At 39.3% G+C, this 27,059-nt stretch overlaps 2 protein-coding genes across 3 annotated transcripts in view; one reads left to right on the plus strand and one right to left on the minus strand.

The window, feature by feature from the left end:
• The window catches only part of WAPL (WAPL cohesin release factor), a 139,018-nt gene that overhangs the window by 9,020 nt on the left and 102,939 nt on the right, over positions 1–27,059 (plus strand). The window lies entirely within an intron of this gene.
• Positions 2,554–27,011, minus strand: OPN4 (opsin 4). Of its 2 annotated transcripts, XM_048311953.1 has the most exons (12): positions 26,662–27,011; positions 19,876–20,018; positions 17,813–17,946; positions 16,458–16,661; positions 13,887–14,058; positions 12,863–13,027; positions 10,171–10,278; positions 8,836–9,016; positions 7,206–7,352; positions 6,626–6,694; positions 6,148–6,183; positions 2,554–5,289 (listed from the first exon to the last, which is right to left on the minus strand). In XM_048311953.1, the coding sequence occupies exons 1-12, from the start codon at positions 26,686–26,688 to the stop codon at positions 5,098–5,100; spliced, it is 1,578 nt and encodes a 525-aa protein (XP_048167910.1). In that variant the 5' UTR covers positions 26,689–27,011; the 3' UTR covers positions 2,554–5,097. The 2 variants fall into 2 exon arrangements, with proteins under 2 accessions (XP_048167910.1, XP_048167911.1); XM_048311954.1 differs by lacking the exon at positions 16,458–16,661.

Here is a 27,059-nt window from a genome sequence, read left to right on the forward strand (position 1 = left end):
GCCTATTCAGGAAATGTTCCTCTATGGAACTTTACATTGGAGACCTCATCCTCAATGATGTAGTCTCAGATTTTTGTGTCTCTTTCCAAACCATCTTCTTGTACATTTGTGGAAGTCACAGTGAAGTGAAAATGTTGAGGGAAATGAGCAATGGCTTTGCTTTTACATTGTGGGTAATGCCCCACAAAAATTCCCCTTAGGAAGTTATTTACATAGATGTCATGTTTATTTTTTTATGTGCATGGTGAGCTTTACGCTCAGGTTATGTCTGTGCACTGGCACAGCTTAACCAGAACTGCAGCTCTCTCTGCTCCACACTATACCTAAGGCTTGACTCAAGCCTGATGAAGTTACACATTCTACCTATCCTCCAAGTTACAGTCAGCATCAGAAGCCATTTGTGCTGTGCTTCTGAGTCATAGATCTGGTGGATTATGACTGAGTGTGGATTGCAGCAACCCAAATGAAAGTGGATCTTAAAAACGTTCTCCCACATAAAGTCTCCTTGGCAAGGGTTGATTAACATTTTCCTGAAAGTGACTGAAAGTATCTTTGGTACTATATCTACAGAAATACAGGTGTTTGTGTAAGTTTAAAAAGCAAAAAACCCCAAACCAACCGGGGGGGAAAAAAAAAAAAACAAAAAAAACCCCAAACCCCAACAAAACCCAAAACCAACAAAAAACTAAACAGAAGGGTAGGGAAGAAAAGGTCACTCTGAAGAGAGGTGAATCCCTTCCCATTTTTTAGCAGCCACTGGGGTAGTCCTACTATTTACCTCCAGTTTCTAGTGAATCTTAATTTCAAGAGCCAATTTCATTGCCAAAAGTGTTTGTAGGGTAATAGGCGAACCAACCACCATGAGTCCAGCTTTGCAGTCAAATATCATGTGATTTTGACATCTCTGTATTCAGCAAGTGAGGATTTTCTTACACTGATGTGACGCTTGCAGCATTTGCTTTGCTCTGCAAGCTGGGTATATAGAATTCCTGTGGTGTGTCTCCAGCAGAACCCTGCTGGTGCCAGAACTGCTGTAACTAAAATAAGTGTTTTCCTACAAAACACCAAAAAATTTTTTATAACTGGTTTGTATCAGACTGTTAAGGTTGGATTTGCTGTGGAGAAACTTTTCTGCCTTTATTAAGCTTACACTGATGATCTACTCAGTCTGTTCTCCTTAGAAGGGAAGTAAATAGGACAGGTTATAAATCTTGTCAACTGTGAAGTTTGCATAAATTTGAAAATGAGCATTTAGGTTATAAATTAGGGGTAAGGGAGGTACAGTAATCATTTAGTGTATAGGATCGTGGCCCATGTCTACAGGTGCTGGGAATAACACTAATAATAATTTATTTAAGACTGCTTTTATATAAACCTATTTATAACATTCCTATGACATTAGCAACTGCAAGGCTACAAACACAAGTGTTTGAACAGAGATACTTGTTATCAGCCACTGAAACACCATTGTCTGATACTAACCCTGCCTTGCAGATAAAGGCACTCTCTCAGTAGTGGTTTCAGCAGCAGAGACAGGCAGGTGCCCTGCCAGAGTTACTGAGATGGAAGCACCTATCACTGAGGGATCAGAGGATGAGGGGACATGGGGATGAGGGATCAGAGGATGAGGGGACACTTCTTGGGATGGCCTGAGGAGAAAATGGCACCAAGCACCCTGAGGACAACAGGCACACATGGAATGGTGACTTACCCGTGTTACACCCTAGAGCTCTAGAAACACCCAAAAAAGCATTGGAGGTGTCTTTGTTTACTTCTGGGTGTCAAACTTGCTGTGGGTTTTGCACATGACTTCAAGGAAAATATTGTTTGCTATTCTGTCTTACTTGAGAATATGTGAACTGTCAATACTCAATGTCACATTCTATTATGACACTTTTTAGTTCAGTGGCGGGTGTAAAAAAGTTTCCAAAAGTATAACATGTGAATGTAACGTGGAAAACAAAGGGAGTCAGACCCTGGTTGTATGTGAAAATTGGAAAGATTGGCAATGTATGGCTGCTGCCTCATGCAATCCTTCAGTCTTGGCTTGCAGCAGCCGTTCATTACACTGGCTCTTGGCAGCTCCTTTGCAGGTCCAGCAGTAGTGACCAATTGCTCAGCAGTTTTGCAAAATTGCTTGCATGATCAGACCAAACATTTTCACTGGTGACCCAAGCCTGAGTTTGTGCCCCCATGAAGGGGCAGACCTTGTGTGTTAACTCCCAGCACTTCTTGCCGTTGCCTTTGCCAGCAGCCTGCTCTGTGAACAGCTGCTGGAGTACAAAAGGCCAAAGGGAAGTGTCTCAGATTTGCCCTCATCCTGTCCCACTCCAAGTCGCTGGAACATGTCCAAGTGCATGGTAAACTACAGGCAGTCTCTGCAGAACAGCCTGTACAGTTGACTTTAAGTGAAACATGAATCATTTCAGTCCTAAATTATTTTAATCCAATCAGTCAGCTGTGTTGAAGGGTGTAAAGAGACAGCAAAACCAAGAGAATGGCTGCCAAGTGGAGGATACAGGACACAAATAAATCTGCTAGGATGAGATGAAATATGAACTAATAATAATTTATTCCAAATGCTGCAGGGGTTACAGTGTGAACCACTTGTAGAGATATTCAGACGAGATGAAATTTGTAGGCTTTCCCCTGTATAATTTTTATAGACACAGCAGAGGTGAAGGAAGGCGAAGCTGTTAGCTACACAGAGAGTACACACAAGGGTTTTGAAGTGCTCACAAAGAAATTTTCCCTAATTAATATATGCTTTACAAGTCTCTTGTAAGTAGATGAGCATGAACAGCTGTAGTTCTTTTTATAGATACAAACTAATCTCTAATACATGTTGAAGGATACAGAGAACAACATGCTGTGGATTCGTAAAGCTCTTCTAGCCATAGAAGTATTCTTTTCATACCCTCTAAAAGTGGAAGGGAATGCAGAAGAGCGTGGGTATAGTCTTGAAGAATACTGCTTGGGACAAAATCGTGACTGGAACAAAGGATGTAGCTATTAGTGACACATATCATACACTCCTTGTTAACACATCAAACAGCACGTGTGAGTTAGACCTATTTTCTTGACAGGTTCAGTCTTTTGTGACCCGTATGAAACAGGCAGCATTTGCTAATGTTTCTTCCCATCTTTTACTAGGGTCAATGGCCTCCATGACAAAGAAAGAATTACATGTTTCAAGCTTTTAAATATTCTTAAAAGCCTAAGCAATAAGTCATTATAGAACTCCTTAGACTTGAGGAATATCTTTGAACACGCTTCCTGTTTGAAGATGTTTTCTCTCTTCTTTCTCCTTATTGCTAGCTGTATATATTATCAGTTTAATATTGTCCTCTGCTGGGAGACGATATCCTGTTGTGGTAGGTGAAGGAAGAGACTGTAATAGCTCCTTTCCATCTCTAATGCCTATGATTTCATGTACACAAAAACACTGTGGATTTTGAATAGTGTGGTTTTTTTGGCAGTTTATTACCAGCCTGAATGCCTCACTTTTTTTCATGATCTAACATTTGTCTACTGCAGAAGTCATTATCACCTTCATTTTTATTTTTAATAACCTTCCTTTTAATAAACCTCAGTTTGACCTAAGTTTCCAGAAGTTTACTTCAAAACAATGCCCCAGACCTTCTGGAACCCACTGATTTTTCCCCTCAAAGTAATAAGCTCATTACATTTCTATTGATTTTATGGCTTTTTCTGATGTGACATAGGGAAGAATTGATTTACTTAGGACAAAATGTCTTGCTGGGTTCCCTCCATTATTGTAGCCGAAGGGAGAACTGCTGGAGGGCCTATGGGGAAGAGCTGTTTCAATAGCTCCTTGTGCCCTGTTCTTTTGGGCTCAGCCCCACTTTGGACTGACTATACCTCATAATTCTTGTGGTGTAGATTGATAGGAATTGCAAATGAATTTTGTCTGTTTCTTCTTATGCTCTAGAAGAGACACCAAGGAAAAGCTGAAAATCACTATTGATAGAACTCTTTCTCTTCCCTTTCAGTGGAAAGAACTACAGTCTCATGGATTTAGTCACTGCAGAAGAAAACCCTCAGCTGTACAAATGCTGCTGTTTAGAGAAGGGGAAAATGAAAATGCCAAAGTGGGGATGGTGTGGATTCCATACATCTCTAAAACAACTATTTTTGGGGAACTAAACCTTCTCCTCCCAATATTTATTTACTCAGAAAAGCACATCAAAGGGTAAACAACTTTGAAGTATCAGAAAGCAGGTGTATTGACTTACCCATAAGACATTTCAGTACAAACATTGCTTTGTATTCTGCATTCTTCTCATGAAACCTGCTAAAGGAAAGTCAGAAGGAGTTTCATAATAATCTCCTATATCTCTGGGGAAGTTAGCTGAGAATGGGTTAAAATCATCTCTTAAACCACTGTTAGAAAAGAAGCTAAGTATGGAAAGGACTACAGCCTTGTCCTCAAGTGTTACTGCTTTCTCTTTCCCTGGTCTCAGAAATTAAAATAAAGATCTGAGACTTCAAATTACTGCTAAAGTGCATTGCCTGTCATTGGATTGTAGAAGAAAATGGGGGAAAATATGTCATTAATGAGAGAAGGGAGCACCGACTGTGTATTTAAGTTTACATTTGGTCGAGAAACTTCACATTAATGAAGAAACTATCTTCAGGAAATAATGTCCATTTCCCCCCAAATTTCTCAGCTTTAACTCTATAGTAGCTTTGAAGTTAATACACTAAGTGAACAAAGCCAGTTCTGAATATCATACTTCCCTTCCCTCTCAGGTTAATCCTAGGAGGCTTCTAGGTAAGGTCTGTGTAGTGATAGGAATATATGTGAGCAGAGTAAAATCCAAATAAAAGGAATTTTTTTATGAGCTGCATGAAGAAGAAATACTAAAATTACGTGTGACTCAGATCAAGATGTGATCCACTGGAGAGAGTTCTGATGCTGAAAAGATCACTCCTCGGTTTTTTATCCTTGCTTGTCTTTTGCTGTGTCTTTGTAGGAGCATTTGAGACCAGTCTAGGAAGTTATTCTGGATTCAGCCAGTCCACAGCTGTTCCAGAGCTGTTGGCAAAGGTGATATTCAGGCTTGCACCACTCACTTAACTGCTGGACTTCTTGTTCTGCTTGTGACTGTTGGACTTAGGGTACAGGAAACCAGAGTTGTATCTAGAAGGCAGCTCTACTCCTTGGACACTGCTGCATGTTATTGTAATACTGGGTATCTGGGCTGAAGATGATCCCTGGTGAGACTCTCCTTTTCTTTGTCCAATACTGTTCAGGCTCTCACCTTTCTAAAGGATGCAAAGATTTACAAGAAATGGACAACACAAACATCTACAAGGAGACCGCATTGAATCATCTATAAAAAGGTGGCATATATTTAGATAAGCACTTTGCTGCTCCCCATAGCTGATTCAAAAGCAAACTTAAGTGATGGAGGGAAGAGTAGATCTGAACATTTTTTTTAATATTTCATTAATAACTTATGAAAGAAAACCCCACCTGTTAAACAATTTAATTTACTAAAGCATTAAAGACTTTGCAATTGCTAAGTAAGAGCTGGTCTACTTTGAATAAAGACCACCTAGGCTAATGACAGCACATTCACCTATGAACAGAAATACTATGAATATGCTCAGACAGCCTATGAATTCAATCAGGTAAGGAGTTTCTCCAGAAAGAGGGACTGCTTAGGGTCATTGGGCAAGAGTAATGTAAAATGTAGCATTAACAGCATGGGTAGTTTGAAGGGGGAAGCAAACTACATAATGAGGTAAAAATTGAGGGAAAGATTAATTAGCATTTTTTGACAATAAGCCATGTTAGCTGTCACTTGCACAGGACCAAAAAGTCAGTTAGGATGAGGCTCACAATAGCTCATAAGAATCACTGCTAACAATAGAGACAATGTAAGGTGGTTGTATTACACTGGGGTTAGTGCTGCAAAGATAGTGCTGCAAAGCCTTGTTTTCACCTGCTGGCTCTTTGCTTTTATTTCCATGTCTGCTGAGAATTAAGGCAAGTTGAATCACTTGTGGGAGTTGTCAAATATTTTTACCCATATGCTGTAGCTGTGTTAGATGAAGAAGAAACAGACACTAGCACAACATCTTAATGAATAGGTGACATGGTATGTTTCAAAAACTGACCTTGCTTTCCTCCAAGCTGCATGTTTTAGATGTTTCCTGCAACACAAAACAGAGAACATTAAATAGTAAACAACATTGCTTTGTACAGCAGTACTTGCCACAGGACTAAGGCTGTCTCATAGGTACAGCCATCAGAATGGCAGTCTCAGCTTAGCATATACATCATAAATATAAAGATGGCACAAAATTAATGCTTCCATGCTCCACTAAGGAAATCTCAGACCTCATCAGAGGACTTATTAAATTCAAGAAAATACTCAGGTTCCTGGAAGAAGTTGGACTTCAGAAGAATTCTATAGTACCTATGTTCTCCTTCTGCTTAGTTTCAGCAATGGTCTACCCTTTGTGGTCATGTTTTCTGCATTGTGCTGGGAATATTGTGTAGTTTTTGCACCTCAAAAACAACTTAATTTGTGCTCAGGGACTGGGATTGTCCTCCTTATTTTTTGTTGCCAAATATTAAAATAATAGTTCTTACAGTAGGTGTAGCCATGTACTCCGTGACATTCAGTTCCACCATCAATATGTCATCAGCATCTACAGCTGTCTGAAAAATGAACACAGGTAAGAAAGACATAAATGGCATATAGGTATGTCATAATATCTGACATGCAAAATGCATAGGGGAAAGAAAGAGGAAAGCAGAGGACTGACTGAAAAGCAGTGATATGTTAAAGACAGCCCTGTTTTTTACATCTTACCACACGTTCATTTGGTAGCAAATGGTGAGACAACAGAAAGATCAACCAAGTAATTTGGACAGTGAAAGACAAATATAACTAAATACACACTTAAAACCAAACATGAGACAACTCTCCATTCAGATGCTAAGTTCTCTAAAACAGCAGCAGAAATGCGATGAAGACAACTGAATAATGAACCAGGGTGGGAATAAAAAGCTGATGGCCTTTTACAGCCTCTAAGTCATTACTCATTGTGTTAACTCATAGGTTATCCGCATCTTCTTGGCAGGAACCTTCATTATTAATTATGATACAATGTGCAGATTTGTTAACTTGCCAGTTGTCAGAGAATTTAGGTATCACACAGTCTATTACCTTCTCACAATTCCCAGAATCCTGGCTTGTCAGTTTGGCTCTTATGTCACTAGTCTGAGTTGTATCTTTTTCCATTTCATAGGAAATTTGTCTTCTGGCAAGTCTGGAGAACATACTGGGAGTATCAGTTTCTGTTTCAGTACACCCCTAAAATTAATACAGCAAAAACATTTACCCTAGGTCTCTTAGACTATCATCCAATTTTCCCCAGTTTTACCTAGACAGAAATTGTAAAAGAGATAGGCATTGTATAAAGGACATTTAACAAAAGCTCTGCCATATATGACTTCAGAAAATGTTTGCTTGTAAGAAGCACAAACAAAACTATCAAGTCTGTTGCGTCTAAAATTTGGCTTACTTTTTTTTTCCTCCACAGGATGCACTGCAAAATTTGAAAGAAAATAGTGTTTTGTTACAATCTATTGTTGAAACTTCTCCAATGCCTCTCGTAGCTCCAAGGAGATAGTGTTTCCACAGTACTACCGACTTAGGAAGCACAGGTATTTGGAGGAATTAGGGACAAAGTTTCCAAAGTGGCTTGGGCGGAAGCAGAAATAAATGGAAGGAAATGTCTCAGGACTGCAGAATCAGTTAGAAATACTTTGTTTCAGGACAGAGTCCTGGGTTTATAAACTTTGTTCCAATTAATGGGAAAACAAAACCCTGTTACTGAGGGAGTCTGTTTTTTAAGAATCAAGACTTGCAGTGTAAGAGACGCAATATAAAAATGTTCCTTTTCTGTTACCCAGTTTTAAAACCTTCCACTTGACTGGAGGCTACCAGCCAGAAGAATTTCATTTTGACTGGGCTGAGAAGTTAAAAAACAGAGAAGGCAAAGAAATTGAAATTTCATTGTTAAAAACAACTGTCAGAATTTAGTGCTTAGCTGGATTAGATACAATTATTATCCTGACTGTAAAATGAATTGCCAAGAAAATGTAATCTTTTCAGTTATTTGGAAATTTCGTTTAAAATGATTGCAATGAACTAACTAATATGCTTATTTAGTAATATAACTTTAAGTTACAGGAGAGAGCCTGGATGCCAAATACTTGCCCTGTTTTCAGCTGCTGTGCGAAACGTTTGTTTCCACTTAGACTGGCAGCAGCAAGCTGTTGGGGTCTTCTGTGAGAAAGATTCTGTAATGGATTTACTGTTTTGTCTAAATCTGATGATTAATATGTTTCCGAATACATCCCACTTTCAGAAAGCATTATCTATTTCATTGCAATCTTGCTTTCACTAGAGAACTATTTAGTGACTAGCAGTTTCTTCTTTCTGTGTCCAGACTGCAAATCTGTGGTCAGACAAGCACAATTACGATTGGAAGTACAACTGGACTTTTCAATGGAGCTCTGACTATCCTCCTTTACTTTCTAAAATTCCTGTTGTTCCATCTTTCCACTCTTCCTTCAGTGTCACCAACCATCAAGAAGAAAATTATCTACGTTCTGCTTTTTCACTTCAGCCTTCTGTCTTTAATTTTGCTTTGTCCCTCCACTTTCTCTGGAGCTTTTATAACGAGCGCCATAATGCATTTCATCTAAAGAATCTACCACTTGGAAGGACTCTATATGAAAATGAATTACTTTGCAATTAAAAATGGGTGTATGGGAAGTGGCTCCCTTACTGATTCACTGTCAGAGAGAGAAGACAGTCTCATTTTTCCTTTCTGCAGCCCACTTATCTCAGAAGACTGGCTGGTTACAGTCGCTCGTCTGGAGGAGTGGTAACTGCTGAAAGACCGTGAGTCTTTAGGAGAAATTCTCAGTAGGGGTCGAAGGCAAGGAACATGTGTTGCAATGGCTCTTCTAATGGATAAGAGGGAGAACAAGTCAGATTTTTTTCTGTTAGCACAAAAATTCAATCATCAAAACAATGCATTTATTCAGAGAGATGAAGTAATGCTGCATGAACTGGAAAATTACTGGGTACAAAAAGAGTTTTCCAGATATCAGATATCTCATATACAATCACCCTGCAAGATCACTTATTCACAGTGTTCTGCAGAACTCAGATTTATTGCTTGGAAGGGATAAGGGCATTAAAATATAACTCTTGGAACTGAAGGGAGCTATTACAACCATGTTTTATCTGCTTTCAGCTTAATCAGGGCAAAAAAACCATTCTGTCCCTTTAAACTGAACCTCGCAGAAGTACTACATAATGAATTATTTTAATCTTCCCCTAAGCAGCTATTCTAGCTCCTCTTACACATCTGTTTGCTGGCTATCTGTAGAGTTGTACAGAATGTGCATTTATATTACTGTATTACTTTGCTCATATGCAGCGTTAGGAAACTGGCCTAGCTTTCCTCTTTCTGCCAGTCTTCCCCATGTAGATGTTCCTGCCCACCTCTTCTCTATCCAGTTCCTCGGTAGTTCTTTGTAAGTGGTGAAACAACAGCCTATCTGTGGCTTTGCTGCCATCCATCAAATCTCACTGCCTGCATCTGAACTTGGAATGATAATGACCCTCCATGTTATGACCTGTCAGAGGAAATATTATCTGAAATATGAAAGCCTCGAGAAACATGAGGAGGATGCACAAAATAGGGAAGAGGTGGTTTGGCTTACTGTATTGCCTCTCTCACTGACCTGGTTAATGTAACAAAGTGCTATTTGCAACACTGCCCAATGTCTGCCTCTCCCACAAAGACAGTTAAAAATTTATGGTGCTTTCCTTTGAGATGGAAATGTTTCCATCTTTTATCATGCAACAGGTAAATACAGATCTGTATCCATAAGCATCTCTAACTACCATCTGCTTAGTAGTTTGTTCCAAGTACAAATTCCACTGACGTTTCTGTGGCATTGAGAAGTGTTCCTGGGGAGGGCAAGGCTGTCCTACAGAGTTAAAATGAGCAGGTGAAGGAGAGTTCAGGTACTAGACTTAAAACTGACAAAGTTACTCTCAGATTTTCTTTTCTATATTAAACATACCTTGTTTAATAGAGTGAACTTACCTGTATTTGGGGTGAGTGATGGCATAAATGATGGGGTTATGGATGACAGAAGCTTTGGCAATCACAGCTGGTATGGAGTGCATGAAGGGTGTTAGGACATGGGAATACCTAGAGTAATGCAAGCACATCATATATTTACTATTGAGTTCTACATTGTCTATGCAGTTATACAGTGGCAAGACAATGGCTTTATTAAGGCTGTACTCCACAGAGTAAAAGGGGAGTTCGGTACCAAAACAGTGAGAGAACAAATTCTACATCCTTTGCCTGTAAAGATCAACATCAGCCTAACTGCATTTCTGAAAAATATGGTTTTCTTGGGGCTTCTCTTGCAGCACTTCACTAGTATGACCCAGGATGGTGGTAACTACTGTGTTGTTTTGCCTAGGAACAATGTCAGCCTTTAAGAAGGCTTCACCACCCTGGTGAGGAAATTTTTCATCATACTGTGGGAATATTTTTGCTCTGTCATAAGGTGGAAATGGTTTGCCAATTGCAATACAGGAATCATTTTGTCAGCTCCCTGAATGTTGAGATGCCATTTCACCTCTAAGGCTTTTCTCTGATAAGGATGTTCTCCATGTGCAATTTTTAACATGGCTTCTCCTGATCATACTTTAAAAGCATTGATTAGAGGTATAAATCTTCACAGATTCTGGATAACACGCAACAGTGTGACCTTACTGAAATGGAGTTTTTGACCCTGAGCTGAGACGGTGCTTTGGTAAGGCTGATGGAGAGTTCAGCTAACAGAAACAAACAATGGCAAAGCCTTGAGTTTAAGCTAATCATTCTTGTGTTTAAGCTAATCATTCCCAGAAAATGAAACCTGTAGACCAACAATATTAGTGAGCATAACTGTGTGCTGGCACACTATTCTCCATTCAAAATATTTTCTAAAGGAATTAAGGTTCTTCCTTCTTTTTTCATATGGTATTGCTCTGTCAGATGAGTTGTCTTTATTCCAAGTCTATAGCCACAGACTCCCTGTCTGCCTCCCATATGTAGCATGCAGTGATTTTATCTGAGTCGATTGCAATAAAATTTCACAGAAGACATCCAGGCTTGGTCTGTTAATCTCTGAAAAATCCCAGAAGGATTGCCTAAAAGACATAGTTCAGAAATGGAAAAAACCTGAATGAAGCTATGTTGCTCCCCAGATATCTTCATAAGCAGAATTTGAAAATACTAATTTATAAGATACTGCAGAGTTATAAAATTGTCCATTTGTTCAGTTTTTTGGGAGTGTGAGGCATGGAGCAGAAGTCAAGTTCAGCAGGTACTTCACCCTCCTAAGGTAGATGCTGAATTGTACGTGACAGCCCAACAGTTCTATGTAGCTAAAGTGGTAAACTTAAAGCATCCCCTAATTGATTTTCTTTTAGGTCTGTTGCAGTACTGCAAGGTAGCTGTACTGCATTTCCATGTCTCCTTGCTCCTCCTCTGTGTCTAACTGGTCACATGTCACCAGTGTTGAATGTCCAGCACCTAAATTCCCCTTTGACAGGAGATGGGACACTAGGACATGTGTGAAGGATTCGTATTTCTGAGTGAGAAACATGTTTACCTTCATGGAGAAAATGTTTGTTGGCAGCTTGGAATTACTCCTCTGCATACAAAGGGAGAGAATCCACTTCCCTCAGTATTTTTTCTCCTTAAACCTAAGAATTTAGAAGTGTTGTGTTTAGGAAATCGCCTTCCTAAGCTGGGTTTGAGATGAGGACCTGCAGTGGCCTCTTCCTTGGGTGTGTAACAAAAAGCACCCTCATCTCCCAAAATGTTCCATCATAAATAAATTTGGACTGTGTGTCAGTTTTAGGAACACCTACTTTTTATTTCTGACTTGAAAAATTCAAAGAGGAATGTATTGTACTATCATAGGAATCTTCCACTTGGGGTTTTGCGGGTGACAAGGCTTCCTAAAGCAGATAGTCACACACATTTTAGAGAGGCTAAACTGAAGCACAGGAAAATTCACATGTTAGGGTGGGAGAAATAGCCATGTAGAGCCAAGGCATCTGGATTCCCAATCCATTACTTGTGCCTGGATTGTATCAACTATAGTCTGGTGTCAGGCTATGTGTTTTAATACTGTCATGCTTCTGTTGAAATTACTGTATAAAATACTGACAATTAAATTGATGAAGGAAGTGCTTTGATGATTTATATTTATGATCTTTTACATCTAGCATCAAAAAGCTCCGAATTCATGTATGTACTAATTTTGAACTTGCTTATACATGTAAGAAATTTCAGCAGTTTGATGTAACACAAAAAAATGAATATACTTTTCTAAGTTAAAGAAGTAGAGAAAAAAAGAGAATCAACCCCTGGGAGGATCTTTTTGGGGCCCTTTATTTAGCATTTTGGTGCTAAATAAAGTTAAGATAGTTCAAATATCCTAGCACAGAGAATGCATTCAGAAATCTTCAGCATGGCAGTTTATGTTGCCAGTAATAATATTCCTGTTTTCTTTCTCCTTTTTTTTTTTTTTAAATTTTCTTAAATTCAAACTAAGAAAAAAACCAGTCAGCATGTGCCCCATTTGTTAAATATCGTTCCTAAATAGTGAATGTTTTGGACACATTTCAGACATTAAACTTGACAAGTAGCTTTGACTTTCATCTGTCTTTTACAATTTCACATCTTTTGCATTCACTGAATGTTCCTCTGCTGATACATTTATAATTACCCAGCAAAAGCTACCAGAGCAACAACAGAGTATGGTGACCAGGAAACGACAAAAAACAAGATGACGATCAGTGCAATTTTGGCCATCTTCCACTCATTTTTCATCCTCTGATACTGTTTCTGGAACTCTTTATTTCCACGTTTGCATCCAAATGTCTGAACAGACCTAGGGAAAATAAACATACAACAGCAGAAAATGAAGGTAGGGAAATGAGCAAATAGCTTCATGAAGTGGGGAAACAATTACTCTTCTGATACTTTAGGCTAAAATTCCTGCACTTTTATTGTATGTTAATGCAAGTATGTGACCCGTCCTTCACAATTCGATGTACTTCTGTTGCACTAATCAATGGGAAAATCCACATGTGCTTCAGTGAAGAAAATAACCCTGTAGCAAAAGAATTTCCATATAAACCAAGTATTCAAGCCAATTGAATAATGCGGAGTTAAAGACAGTTAGAGGAGTCTTTGCTTTCCTTGGTCCAGTTTTGCTACCTTGCTGTCACTTTGTACTTCTGAACTAAGTGACCAGATCCACTGGGATCTACAGGATTGGTACCTACAGATGGCACATGGAGTGGCAGGCTGCCCTTTACTTCTAAAGCAATCGCTTTTTGTTTTAGAGTCCTGTTACTAAATTTTTGTTCTCCTTTTCACCCTTTTCTCTTTTTTAAAATTTGTAGTTGAATTCCATCTATTTTTCTGTGAAATAATTATTGATACACTGTCATTAGGTGTTTCTGAGGTCCCTTTTGTATTTATTCTGGTTGGTTAATTTCTGTACTCTTTTCCATGTCATTAGATAATATACCGATCAGCTCTGGCCTAAATTCAGGAATGATTCTTCTAAGAATCACGCTTCTTACCATGTTGACTATTCACAGAATTCTCGTTTGGTTTCCTGTTTCAGTTGTGCATACAAAGTAAATGTGAGAAATGCCCCAGTTTTCTTCTGTTCTTTCTTTGTTTTAAGAAAACAGTCACTTAAACACAAGGATAAAAATTTGGGACTGTTGGCTACTTACTTGTTGGCCTTCTTGATAGCCTCAAATATAGAGACATAGCTGTATATGATAGCAATCAAAGGAATGAAAAAGACAAAGCAGAAAAGCAGCATTGTGTAGGCACGGACTGATGGTGTGAAAGTCATGTAGTCCCAGGAACAGGAAGTCAGCAAACCCTCAGGAACATATGCACCTAGGAAGAAAGACAGGAGAAGGCATAAAGCATGAAGTGATTGTTATTCTGGGTGCAGAAATTACAGAAGATACTCAGAATAACATGGGATTTAGTCCTATTCTCTAAAAGGGAAAAAAAGGTTTAAAAGGATAAACAATTCTTCGTGTAAAGCACTTTCCTATTTTCTTTTGTTTCCCTATTGTATTTATGTTTAGTGGTCTAAGGCTTCAGCAAACTGAATAATTTTGCTTCAGTTCTTGAATATTGTTTAAAACTCATCATAGTCAAAGGGAATCTCTCCAAATACTTATTTGGGTCTTGGACCAGACCTATGTAGGCTTTAAGTATCTCCATTTCCTGTCAAATTGCTTTCTTCCTTAGGAGTCAAACCAGTTGCTCTAGGTACCACTTTTCTAAGAATGTGCAGGTAAGAGAAATTTACTGGGTAAAGTATGACAGCTGGTTAGGGGTCAGTAGCTCTGACCGAGGAAGCTGTGACTGGTCGGGAGAGATGGTCCCGAAAGGAATCGCCTTCCCGAGGCCCGGTGTCTTCCTCAGCTGCTGGCTGGAGGGCCCGTGCAGAAGCTGTCAGCTCTTTAGTGATTATCAGCTCGTGATTGCAGCTCAGCTCTGCAGGGCAGCCTCCAGGCCAGACCAGGGAGAGACGAGAGGCCCGTGTAGCTGTTCCGCACGAGGGAGCTTTATTGGTCTGTACTCCGGCGAAGGGGAGCTAGGGACGGGCAGCTCTCTCTACCTTTGCAGGGGCAGGGGGCCAGCTTTATAGGGATACAGGGGGTAGGTGTCAGAGGGTAAAGGCCAATGGGTTACAAAGGATCTGCATAGGGTCTCTCAGAGGGTTCTGGGTCTGTCATCTTCTCGCCGTAACTGAAAGTAGCTGCCTTCCCAGGGCGGGGTCCTGATGGGAGATTGCTCAATCGCCTTGTCTCAGCAGACGTCCCTCCAGGGCAGTGGCTGGGCATACCCCACAGCAAAGGAAAAAGATTTATTGTGTGGTCCAAATTATTTTGTCACGAAGTAAAGCTGAGTAGAAATAAAAAAAAACAAAAAAACCCAAACAAAACATGCATACATAATGTTCTGCCTGAAATAAAATGTATTCTCTTTAAAGGAACTATTTCGAACTGCTAGTAAATGAATTGGCAACAGCAATGTCTTTTTACTTTGTAATTTTAATTTTAGCTGTTTATGCTGATATTTTCTGCTCAGCTCTTAAAAATATTGCACCAGATGTTCTGAAATGCATCTAATTACAGTGTGAGAGTTCATACTGTGGGCACTATTACAATCTAATTACAAGATAATAACACCCTGCAAGCAGTTATTCCACCTTCTTCAACTGAAAATCTATAATCTAAGGCTGTACTGTCATTTTGTTATTCTAACAGCTCCTCACTCAACTAAAGACTGCTTCTGTCAGTATTGCAGTTTGCCTGCTTAAACATGCTTCATGTTTGTGGGGGACCAGAACAGCAATAATATGACAGTAACAAAACTCTACTGAAATTCTACTCAGTACTTGAGTTGGTTGTTGCATCCTTTACTAGTCAAACATTTCTATGTTCTCACCTCCGTTGGCAGACACATTCTTTTCTGGAATTAGGGAGCATAATGATGGGCTGCGGTTTTGAATGATGAGTTCATTCTAACTTAGTGACTGGAACTGGTGACTCACAGAAAATAAACTTAATGGTAGTGAGGCAGATTCAAATGAGGAAGAATAACAGAAACTCTCTTTGTCACAAATTGCAACGATCAAGGTGCTGTATGAATGTTCCTGAATGTTCCGATTTCCACGCGTAAAATTCACATTTACAAAAGTATTTTCGTTACTACTAAATGCCATCCTTATTGGAAGCCAGTGACAACACCAATGACCGAATGGAGAATGTGGACAACACCAACTGCAATTTTTCCATCCAGAACACAGTCAAGACTTACTGAAGGTCTACTTGCGCAAATGCTCAGACTGTATTCCTCCTTTATGTGAATAAAAAGAAGTAGATTGACACTGCTGTCTTAGACAGCACCTTTGAGGATGAAAATTCATCAGACATAACACAAATACATTTATTTAACTTTTATATTGTTGAATTTGGTTCAATGGAATAGACATGGGATAACAAGCAGGCGCATTCTTCATAAATTTTGGCCATAAATTTATCTACTGTTCTTTATGCAGTAAGTAATGCACTCAAGGAAAAGCACTATTATATGGCACTGTCATATAATATGCTGTAATGCACACTGCATTCTTTTCTTTTGATTAGAGACCTTCAGTTTCAATATGTATTTCATCTTTTTTTTTCAAATTGGTTTATTCAACCCTCTTCTGTACCTTTAAGTGGTCTTTAATCCGATACTATGAGGGCAAAAAAGTTTAATTCCATTTCACTTACTCCATCCAAAGAAGGGTGGGAGACTCCAAGCCAAAGAGTACAGCCAGACTCCTACCAGGATTATTAGGGCCTTCTTCTTAGACGTCACTCCAACAGAAGCCAGAGGTTTTGTGATGACAAAATATCTGTCCAAGGCAATCACCGTCAAAGTGATCATAGATGTTATGCCAAAAAGAGCTCCGCAGAAGGCATACAGCTCACAGCCTTGCAATGAAGATGACAGAAGTAGCAGTGAAATTAATCTACCCATGCTAATTAATTTCTAGGAGAGTTCAAGTCTGAACTTATGAACTAATGTCTTCTGGAATTTGTAAAGCAATGAAACTTGAGTTTTCCTGCAGTGATAATGCTACTTCAAAGCTGCTGTCTGTCTTGTTAATTACATTATCCATGGAGATAAACTTCAAAGATTTTGTTTGCTTCAATTGCTGGAGACAGTGATACTTAACATATTGTCACTCACTGATTTCTGATGTTTCTAGTGGGATCATTTCAGCAGTCCATTAATATCTTGTTTAACTCCAGTTTTACTGCAGGTCCCATAGAAGCAGCTGTTTTGCTCAACAATGGGATATAGTTACTTTGGTGTCATGGAACTGTTCATATCTCAAGGGCAGTAAAACTGAAGTAAATATGAATACATTAATGAGTAATTTAGCTGAAGTAAATATTCAGACTATGAATACATTAATGAGTGATTTAATTGTTCAAACAACCTAATGATTAAAAGCAGTGGTTTGGATTAGTTTTAACATGTATGCAAATGAACACTTAATGGAAGTAAAATAAAATATGCTTTTGGTCATCAGAGATCAAAATAGCAATTTTACTTCTGTGAGTTTCCTCTCTGTCAGTACCTGTTCAAGAGGCAAAGATTAGTCGTCTTCTTACAACAGTTATATTGGAAGAATGAAAGCACCTTCATTTCACATTTTCTTACTACATAGGAAGTGTTAACATTTCTGTTAACTCTGTGAAAAATCAGGCTTTCCAGGGTTTCTTGCCTCACTTTGCCAGGTGCAAGTCCCAGAGCAGGTTATTCAGAAGGGCTTTTAAGCTGGTGTGCTGAGGGGCAGTGCTTCTTTGTCAGAGGACTCTGACAGTAACCAAGTCATGAGGTGATTGGGGAAGAACACTGGAAAGAAGGTTAGTGCTGTGCCTCATGTTGCCAGTGGTGCCTTTGTATCTGTCTCATGAATGTAATTTTCCTCGCAAGATGGCAGTATGTTTGTGTCAACATTGAAACAATGTTGAGAAATGTTCTCAATATTGCAAGAGTACCTGAGGGTAGATGGATTAACAGCCACTATGGTAAGAACATACACAGTGAAATCTTAGAAAGAATATATACAAACCTTTCTCACCAAAAATCCAGTGTTTGTAGAGGCTGTTGGTGAAAAAAACCGGAGACTGTGTAATGGACATCAGGAAGTCACTAATAGCTAGATTGATGATGAGTATGTTGGCTGGAGTTTGAAGGCTCCTACTCCTACAGAGATCAGAAGAAATGTTGCTAAACAGTGCTGCACTGTTAATGATGCCGTTACTCGTTCCTGTGAGTTCACAAATACCAAGGAACACTACATGGTAAGCTAAAGCAGAGTACTTCTCGTTTCCCTCACGAGGGAACACAAGCAAGGCTCAGTTGTACACTCTTATACTCCTGTGCACTTTATAGGATAGTTTTGATAACCAGCTCAGTGACTGGGATAAATCACACTGTTCTTTAAATATTCTAACCCAGCATTCTAACCCAGGGTACTGCATGTCCACGATTAACAGGAAATTAAAGTTGATGTACACTATGCATTTCTGGATCTGGGTTGTGTTAAGCAGGAGAAGGAGCATGCATTTTCCACTGCTGATAAGATCAACAGTGACTTCCGAATATGAGGATTAAGCAAACTCACTATGTACCACATCAAGCACTTTGTTTTACATCAGTTCTTCTCTGTGACACTCATTTCACTGGCCCAGACTCTGTCTTTAAAAGAGCAATAAGGAGTGTATTCTGCCTGCTTTTGTTATAGATAGTATTACAGTACAGTCTTTTAAAGGGTACACATAAAAACTCAACTGAGAGCTCTTCAGTTTGGGGCTCAGTGTAACTATTTAGCTCCTTTCTCAATTTCAGTCTTAGACATAATTGAAAAATATGTGAATAAATGGTGGTTCTTTGCACTGGTCCAGAATCAATCACTAGGATCACCATCCCCTGTCTGTCAATTTAGGAGCAAGGATATATTATTAGTAGGTGCCTATGGGTTGTGTGTATTTGTTTGTAGTCCACAAAGTTACTGAACACATTTCTGTTTCAGGCAGCTGGTTTTCTTATGGTTTGCCATTACTTAAGGCTGCTTCATAAGCACCTAAACTGTTTTCTGAATTTCTGATGTACTTGTTACTTAGCTATCAGTATCCCTTTCTGTCTTCATATCACCTTCAAATGAAGACAAGCTGTGTCCTCCAGTGGAAGTGTAAGTGCCATAACTGGATTTCCTGTATGGGACCAGCCAAAAAGCTAATCTGGCTCATGTACTTCATCCTCACATATCGGATCTGCATGCCAACACCTTTTCTCTTCTTAAGGCCACTGTCATTCTCTCTTAAGTGTTGGTATCTACTCTGAATGAATGTGCTGAAACCTACTGCTTAATGCGCCCCATAAATACAGGCTTGAGACCAAGAATGACTTTCGTCCACACTCCAGTGATCTAAGTTAGCACAGCCAAATTATCCTATAATTTGTTGCTGTTACTTTGGTTTATTACATTAGTGCCTAAAGACCGATCACACAGTAGAAGCTCACTGGCTTGGACATCATGTCAATGCTCTGTCCCAGTGTGACAAATCAGACACAGAATGAGGAGTGAACAGGAATGGTGAACACATGACATTGTTGTCAGAGATCCAATTTCCCTCAGATATAAAAGTTGGAATATGGCTTTAGCTAAAAGGAAACAAGCCAAGTGTTGGAAAATGTGAAAAAAAAAAAGAAGTGACATGGCCACTAATGAACAGGGGGGAAGAAAGAAACTGACAAGTAAGAAACAGAAGGAAACATCTAAGATAGAGCAGATTTATGGGATACAGAGGTGCAAACCAGCCCATCAATCCAGTGCAGACACAGCCAGTAGAAAAAAATTCATTGTAACATTTCTGCTTTGGCTACATTTCTATTGCTTGGAATATCGGGCGGTTCTCTGCTATTTTGGTAACAATTTTGCTATGGCTGTGGTTAATGGGAAAAAGTCAGAGGGAAATTCCAGGTTGCTACTGTTTTCCTACAGCAGTGTCTTCTGGTGCATTTTACTCTCTCAGTAGTCTGATAGTATTCCTGGACTGTGTTTGCAGAGCACAGAATACAGTTCAAGTTCATACATTTGAATATTTAAAAAGACTTTCAAAAGAAAGGTACCTGCAGAAAGCGTAGAAGACCAGGAAATTACCCAGAGTTCCTGTGATCCCCACTATAAGAATGACAACTCCAATTGTATAATGGGCATGGTCTGGGACATCCACTGTAGGAAAAGCGCGAGGAACATCTTGCGCTGTCATCTTCTGTGGAGCAAGCAAGAGGTCATAGGTATATTACCAAACCTTTCTGAATAAGCTGGCATGTGCTTCTCTAGAAGGAGAAATTGTCAAGAATGCAAGAAGACAACAAGCAAAAAAAGTCAGAATAAGTGAATTGCTTTCATATTCCATTTACTGTTGATCATCTTTGGGGGATAAATATGCCATCAACAGTGCAAAGGAGGGTTTGCATGTTTACTGTCGATTTAGAATGCTGGTGACGAAAAGCAACCTATTCTCTCCCAAAAGAAAAATAAGGATATAAAGGAGAAAAAAAGACAGGAAGGGACCCATTTCATTGCATCTGATTTCAGGTAGTTCAGTATTTAACAAGTAAGCTTCCTATAGATTTAATTTCAGGAAAGTTTCTGTACCTGTGAAGTACAATTTCAGTTGTCCTCTGACATCACTGGCTAGACTTTGCTAAGCAAGTAGAAATGTTCTGTGGATAAATAGGCATTTACTCCTTTAGCAGTATGGCTATTTCATTTTTCCCACTGGATAACACTGAATTGTGAGCTGCCCTCAAGAGCTAATTACCAAAAGCCTGGCAGCTTGAACAAGAGTCTTTTGGACACTAAACTAGGCATCAGAAAAACTAAACCACAAATCCTTTATCCTTATGCCTGGTCTCCACACCAGTTTCGGTCTGCCTGAATCAAGGTATTTTGCTCTCTGTGAATTATTTAATAAACCACTTGACTGAAGCATTTGTGTCTTAACCAGTTAACAACTCACCGCAAAATTCAGTAGCCAAGTCTGAAGACTGCAGTACTGGAAATGGGTATTTTTCGACAATAGAGGCAGACATTACTTCTGAATACATCTGTGGCATTGGGCTGAGGTTATTATAAGCAGTGTGTATTTAAAACCAATGTGCCAGTAGCAAGAGGTGAACCCAGGAGCCTGGAATTCTGGAAGAGATTGTCTTTGCTTTGTGTGCTGAAGATCTGCCCGCAGCAATCCTCAACCACCAGAGTGCACTCCCTGGGTTTCTACATTAGCAGCAATAAAATGCTGGACAAATACTCTGATCTTAGAGAAAGAAAATGTAGCTCTGGCTGTTACTGTAATTGGAGCAGAATGCTAAGTTTGATACACTAACTGAATGACCGTATCATGGCATTTATGGTTCAGGTTCCTGCAGCAAAATGGAAGTTGGTGTAACATCATTAACATCAATGGGCATCTTGCCCAGGTAGAAATTGCTGTGCTCAACACACTGCCAGTAAACTAACAAAAATAATCCCATACTAATAGCAAGTAGATAGGAAGAGTCTGAGATAAAACTCTTTCAAGTAAATGAGATCAGGTGTTCTTTGGTTTGGGTTGGTTTTATTTCTCCTTAGCCTTTTGGCTAGAACATTTTTAAACTGCTATTCTGCAGAGAGTTAATGATGATTATTAGTGGAATGGAGATTTCTGATGTTTTTTCCGCCTGTAGCTATCCATTTAATCAGAACTGGATCAATGTAATAGAAATGAAGCAACTAAAGGAGCTTGTTTTGGCTACAAAGAACAGATTAAAGTAGCTTTAAGTTGAATTAAATTTGTGGAGGGGGGACTAAGGACAAGGAAAAATTTAAAAGAGAGATAAATACACAGAGAAATCACAAGAGAGGCAAGGTTATTTAGGGGAAAGTAGAAGATTTTAAAAATTGCTTATTCATTAACGAAACAAGTTCAGAGTCAATAAGAATGTCAAGTGTGAGAAAAAATAAAGGAATAATATTTATATCGGAGCAGTGATAGGGCATAAATTATAATACTACATATATGATCAAGAAAAGGTGCGTGGCAAAAGGAATAAATTAGCATTTTAGTGTGGACTTCCTGTAGGCCTTGGATTTTTACCAGAGGGTTCAACTCTGGCTGTTCTCTAAGAGATAAAAATCAATTATTAAAAAGAAGTCATTTCACTGTTTTCATCAGAAATACAATTACTAAAGTCAAAGACAGGTACTAGTTGATTGAGAAGGCATTAGATCAGGCCTAAGCACTTCAAATCCATCTCTAAGTTGCTTGCATACACACAGCTTCCTTACTAGAAGACAAAAATACATGCCTGTATCAGGTTCAGCTCTGTGTCTTCTATGGGAATTGCACATCAAAAGAAAGGACAGGGAGAAAATGATAGTGCTTTGAGAAAATCAGGTCAGCAAGATAATCAAGAAATCAGATCATTCCCAAAGCTTTTCTCTATTTAGTTTCTCCAGTGCATTAGCCTTGTTTATTCTGTCTTCTATTGTCATCCCACAGTATGAGTACTTGGTTAGCAGGGGAGAATAAAAATCCCCCTGTTGCAATCCATATTGTAGCACTTGTCCTTTGGGAATACTCTGAACAGCTATTTCAATTGCAGTGATAATACACAGCAGTGTTGCCTTGCATGTTTTTCTGTTCAACCTTCTTTCTATAAACACCTCGTAATGAAGATATTGGAACTGGGACTGGCCCTATTTAACATTTTATTGGCAACATGGACAGTGGGATCGAGGGCACTCGCAGCAGCTTTGCTGATGGCACCAAGCTGTGTGGTGCAGTCAACACGCTGGAGGGAAGAGATTCCATCCTGGAGAGGGACTTGGACAGGCTTGAGAGGTGGGACTGTGCAAACCTCATGAAGTTCAACAAGGCCACATGCAAGGTCCTCCATGTGGGTCAGGGCAATCCCAAGCACAAATACAGGCTGGGTGGAAAGGGATTGGGAGCAGCCCTGGGGAGAGGATCTTGGCGGTGTTCATAGGATCATAGAATGGTTTAGGTTGGAAGGGATCTTAAAGATTCTCTAGTTCCAGCACGCCCGCCATGGACAGGGACACCTTCCACTGGAGCAGGTTACTAAGAGCCCCATCCAGCCTGGCCTTGAACACTCCCAGGGATGAGGCATCCACAGCTTCTCTGAGAAATGTGTTCCCGAGCTTCACATCCTCAGAGTAAGGAATTTCTTCCTAATACCTAATCTAAACATGCCCTCTTTCTGTTTGAACACATTACCCCTTGTCCTACCACTAGGTCCCTGTAAAATTTCCCCCTCCAACTTTCTTGTAGTCCCTTTAGGTACTGGAAGGCTGCTCTAAGGTCTCCTCAAAGCCATCTCTACCCCAGGCTCAACAAATTCAACTCTCTCAACCTCTAGTCAAGATAAAAAGCAGGTTTTATAACTTTTTTTGGGTGTGTATGAAAACAGGCCTTTGGCTAGAGCTGTGCAAGAATTTATGTTTTTAATCTCTGAAAGGCATATAATTTATTATTGATTTACGCTATAGTTTTGCAGAATCAATTTGAGAAGTGCCACACTGGTTCAGACAAGTATTCCTGACAAAACACCAGCCTGCCTTTAGCCAGGACTGGACATTTCATAGAGATGCCAAATGTGCATAATGAACAGTGGTGTGAGACTTTACGTAGTCTTAGTAATTGGTTTGTACCCTAAACCAGAGTTGTTATCTCTTGGAAAGGAGAATTTTACTCCTCCATAAATTTTAATCCTCCGTATATAGGTTTAATCCTTTGCTAAATCCTATTTTGTCATTTGCCTCAATAGATGCAGAGTCAAGAAGTTATGAAGTTGCTCTATGTCAGTGTGTTTCCTTCCAGCAAGTTAAAGTGTGTCCTGGTAGAAGCACTAGAGTAGAGGGAAGCAGCTAAGTTTCATGAAGTTTGCCTTCTTAAAATGCTCACTGTTTTCCCTAAAGGAATGTTTGTTTACTACCTACAACGAAACAGCTAAAACAGAACTGTGTTCTCAGTCGTCTTTCAGTAAACTTGACTGAGACTTACAAACCTGAGATGCCTTATGGGAGTTTGGAGAAAAGCAAATGTTTTATAGATAAATATGTCTAAATCCTTGCTGCAGCACAATATGGTTCCTTATTATTCTACATTTACAGCCTGCTGCCACAGCTGCTTGCAAGGGAGGCAGAATTCTTCCTTGAGGGACAATCAGAGGAACCAGCTTGCTTCTTTAGGAAGAGACAGACTAAGGTTTGGTGCAAGCAGAGAAGGGAGTAAAAATAAATAAGCCACAGAGCAGACTTATTAGGGCACATAGGGCAGAACTTGTATTTCACCATGAAGTTTGTCAAAACCCTCCAAGACACTAAGGGAAAGACAGTTGAAAAGGAATTCCTTTGCAGGCCAAACCAAAATCACGATTCTTAAGTGATTTGTCCAGGTAACAAGGAAGCCTAGATCAGATATTAAACCCAGGAATATTTGATGCCTGCATCTGTTTTGTCTTGGGGATCCATTTATCGTACAGTTTCCTAAAAAGAATGTTTTCTAAATAGTTACTTCATAATTAAATAAAAACCCCCGAATGAACCAAACCAGCTAACCTCTGAATAACTTCTAGTAGAAGATATACCATTTTTGAAAGTCCAACACACATCCCCATTGCATGAGAAAAATATTTTTGTATAAGTGATAAAAGGACAACATGCAAAGAATTGAATTCAACTATTATTGAGAAAAAACATCTGTTCTTTTGCAGACTGAGGGAATAAAATCATATCACTTAATTACCATTCAGTTGGAGGTATTTATTACTGAAGTCCTACTAAAGCTAACAGTGATGATGGCAGGAGCAAGGCCATGCAAGCAAATACTCATGCTAAATATAAATCATACGTGATATAGCCCACTCCTCACAGTCTCACAATGGCAAGAATATAAGATCAGGTTTAGAGTTATGGTTACAGGGAAAGAAGAAATTGTCATAAGGTCATTTGGGCATTTGAATATATTTCAGTGCTGATTCTGATTGATTTAATTGTATGACATCAATTTGAAAGCCAGGAGCAGAAAAACTCTTGTCAAGGACACTTTTTCAGCTACTTCTGCCCTGAACATGGCAGATGGATTGTATCTAAGTTGGTGTAAAACAAGACAACAAAAGGGAAAAGAAAATAGGGAGCGCTATATGGTTGCTTTTGTGAATTCATCTAACTTCAAACTGTTACTGGTTTTGCAGAATGTTATAATGGAATAGAGCCCAGTTCCAAAACATTGCAAGTTTTGGACGTCCGGGATGAACTTTGGCAATATAACAAGTGTCTTTGTTTCCCTACAAACCCAGGTAAGGAAGCCACTTACACAGTATGACTTACACAGCCAATGATAGTGTTAGGCCTTTTACATTACAACGAATTACATAGTTTAGAAAAATTATCTGACCAGAAACACTGTAATTTCCTGGGGTTCCTTGTGTGGTGTTTGTACTGCCTACCTACAAGAGGCTTCAAACAACTGATAGCACTTACTTTCCTTTACAGGTCTTTGCTCTGATTTCTGAGCTTGCCTCTGTGGGCACTTGCTCTGTGATGACAGGCAGCACAGAGAGGAGTGTAATCCCCCCTCAATTATGGTTTCAGCAGGGTGACGCTAACTGCTAAGCCCTCTTTCCAGTAGACAGCAGGGCTTTCCATAGATGATGCTTGTCCTGTTGAGCAATTTGGATAACAGATTTTGTATCCTATCTTCCGGATTTAATCTCAGCCACAAGCAGCACACACTGCTTTCACTCCTGAAACTCTCTTAAGCCAGTCTTTATGTCAAGTTAAAATGTAAAATTTTGGCAATACAGACACTTGTCCTAGGGAGAGGAAAGGGACAACTAATTAGATCTTTCAGTAGAATAAGGACAAGATCAATTTTTAATTTTCCAGTGTAAATCACTGTGTCCCCAGAATGCTTTTCCATTTTGCCATGAGCTCTCCAGTCCCTTTCTCTCTCCCTGCTATGTTCTGCTGTCCTTTCTCATGTGTTATCCATCTAATTTAGTCTTGTAAGCGCCTTGGCTCAGGACACTTCTTTATTTTTCTGTAATATACTGCAGATATCCAGGTTTTATTAAAAAATAGATTTTAAAAACTTGGAAAAATTAGGTTGCTTTGTGTTTTTATTATAAACTTTTAAACAGACTTTTGTAAAAACAGCACATGAACAAAACCTGCAGTCCTAATAATATTCTGAGAGGCAAAGTCAGAAAGAGGACTTCTGAACTCCTTTGGTTCAGGCTTGTGGGGTGGGATAGAGAAAATTTTTAGCAAACCCAAAAAATTCCATCCTGAAGTGTCATCATAACAGATTCTCACCTTCCCACTTCCAAGGAAAATTTCTTTCTCTTTAGTATATAAAAACTCAGAAAGAGCTTTGATAGGACTTACCTGAGAAAATGGTCCAAACAACTTTCTTGGGTAACTGCATGTAACAACTCTTTTAACATTTACATAAGCACTCCACTGCACTTACAGATGACAGAAATTATGGGGATTTCCACCCTGAATAACCACACAAGAGAGCATTATGTTTGAACTGCTATAATGTACAAGAACATCTTGTTTTGATAGTTTGCAACATATTTGATGCACTTTGCTGTTAGACATTCCTGCTTGTCTTCTGCCCATGCAAATCTACTGAAAAACACTGCTTATACAGCCTTTTCTGAATTAAATAAATAGTTAAAGGAATAAAAACAAGATTTAAAAATTTTCATTATGTTGTTCATTTTTGCACTACAGCATTAAATGTGTACACGCTCCTTAATTGTCCATTTACAGTCCTATAAATGCCAGCCTTGCCAGAGATCTACATGCTACAGCTTTAAGTGACAGAAAACACTTACTGTTGGGGGTCTAAGAGGCAGATCCATCAGGGTGTAGGCATTGGCTTCTGAGTCATTCCATGCATTGAAGGACTCCACAGTTTTGGTGCTCTTGGCGTCTTCAGAGGGACAGGAGATCCCCTTCTGAATGGGCTGATTATTCAGGTGAACAAAATCTAAGCAAAAACCAAGAAAGAAGAGCTGTCCTCTGAATTTAAGTCAGCCACTTTACCTTCGTGTGTGTGTGTGTGTGTGTGAAGCAGGTTGTTAGATTCCTTGGAATGGTGTGAGATCCAGTGCAGAGTTTCTCACTAGAGCTTCAGATTGCTTCAGTCCATCATCAGCTTAGCAAAGGGCAGCAGCAGCAGCTTCCATTTAAATACAGGAGAGGGCAGAATCCGCACATGCCCAGTTTGAAG

Source organism: Corvus hawaiiensis, chromosome 8 (genome assembly GCF_020740725.1).
Source record: "Corvus hawaiiensis isolate bCorHaw1 chromosome 8, bCorHaw1.pri.cur, whole genome shotgun sequence".
Taxonomy (NCBI): domain Eukaryota; kingdom Metazoa; phylum Chordata; class Aves; order Passeriformes; family Corvidae; genus Corvus; species Corvus hawaiiensis.

Excerpts from the sequence above, each read along its gene's own strand:
- OPN4 (XM_048311953.1), bottom strand. The coding sequence starts at position 26,688 with ATGGATCTGCCTCTTAGACCCCCAACA. Across the intron at positions 17,947-19,875 it reads GTCTTCTACGCTTTCTGCAG|GAGTAGGAGCCTTCAAACTC; the intron begins GTACCTTTCTTT and ends TGATCTCTGTAG. Across the intron at positions 13,028-13,886 it reads GCTATCAAGAAGGCCAACAA|GTCTGTTCAGACATTTGGAT; the intron begins GTAAGTAGCCAA and ends TATTTTCCCTAG.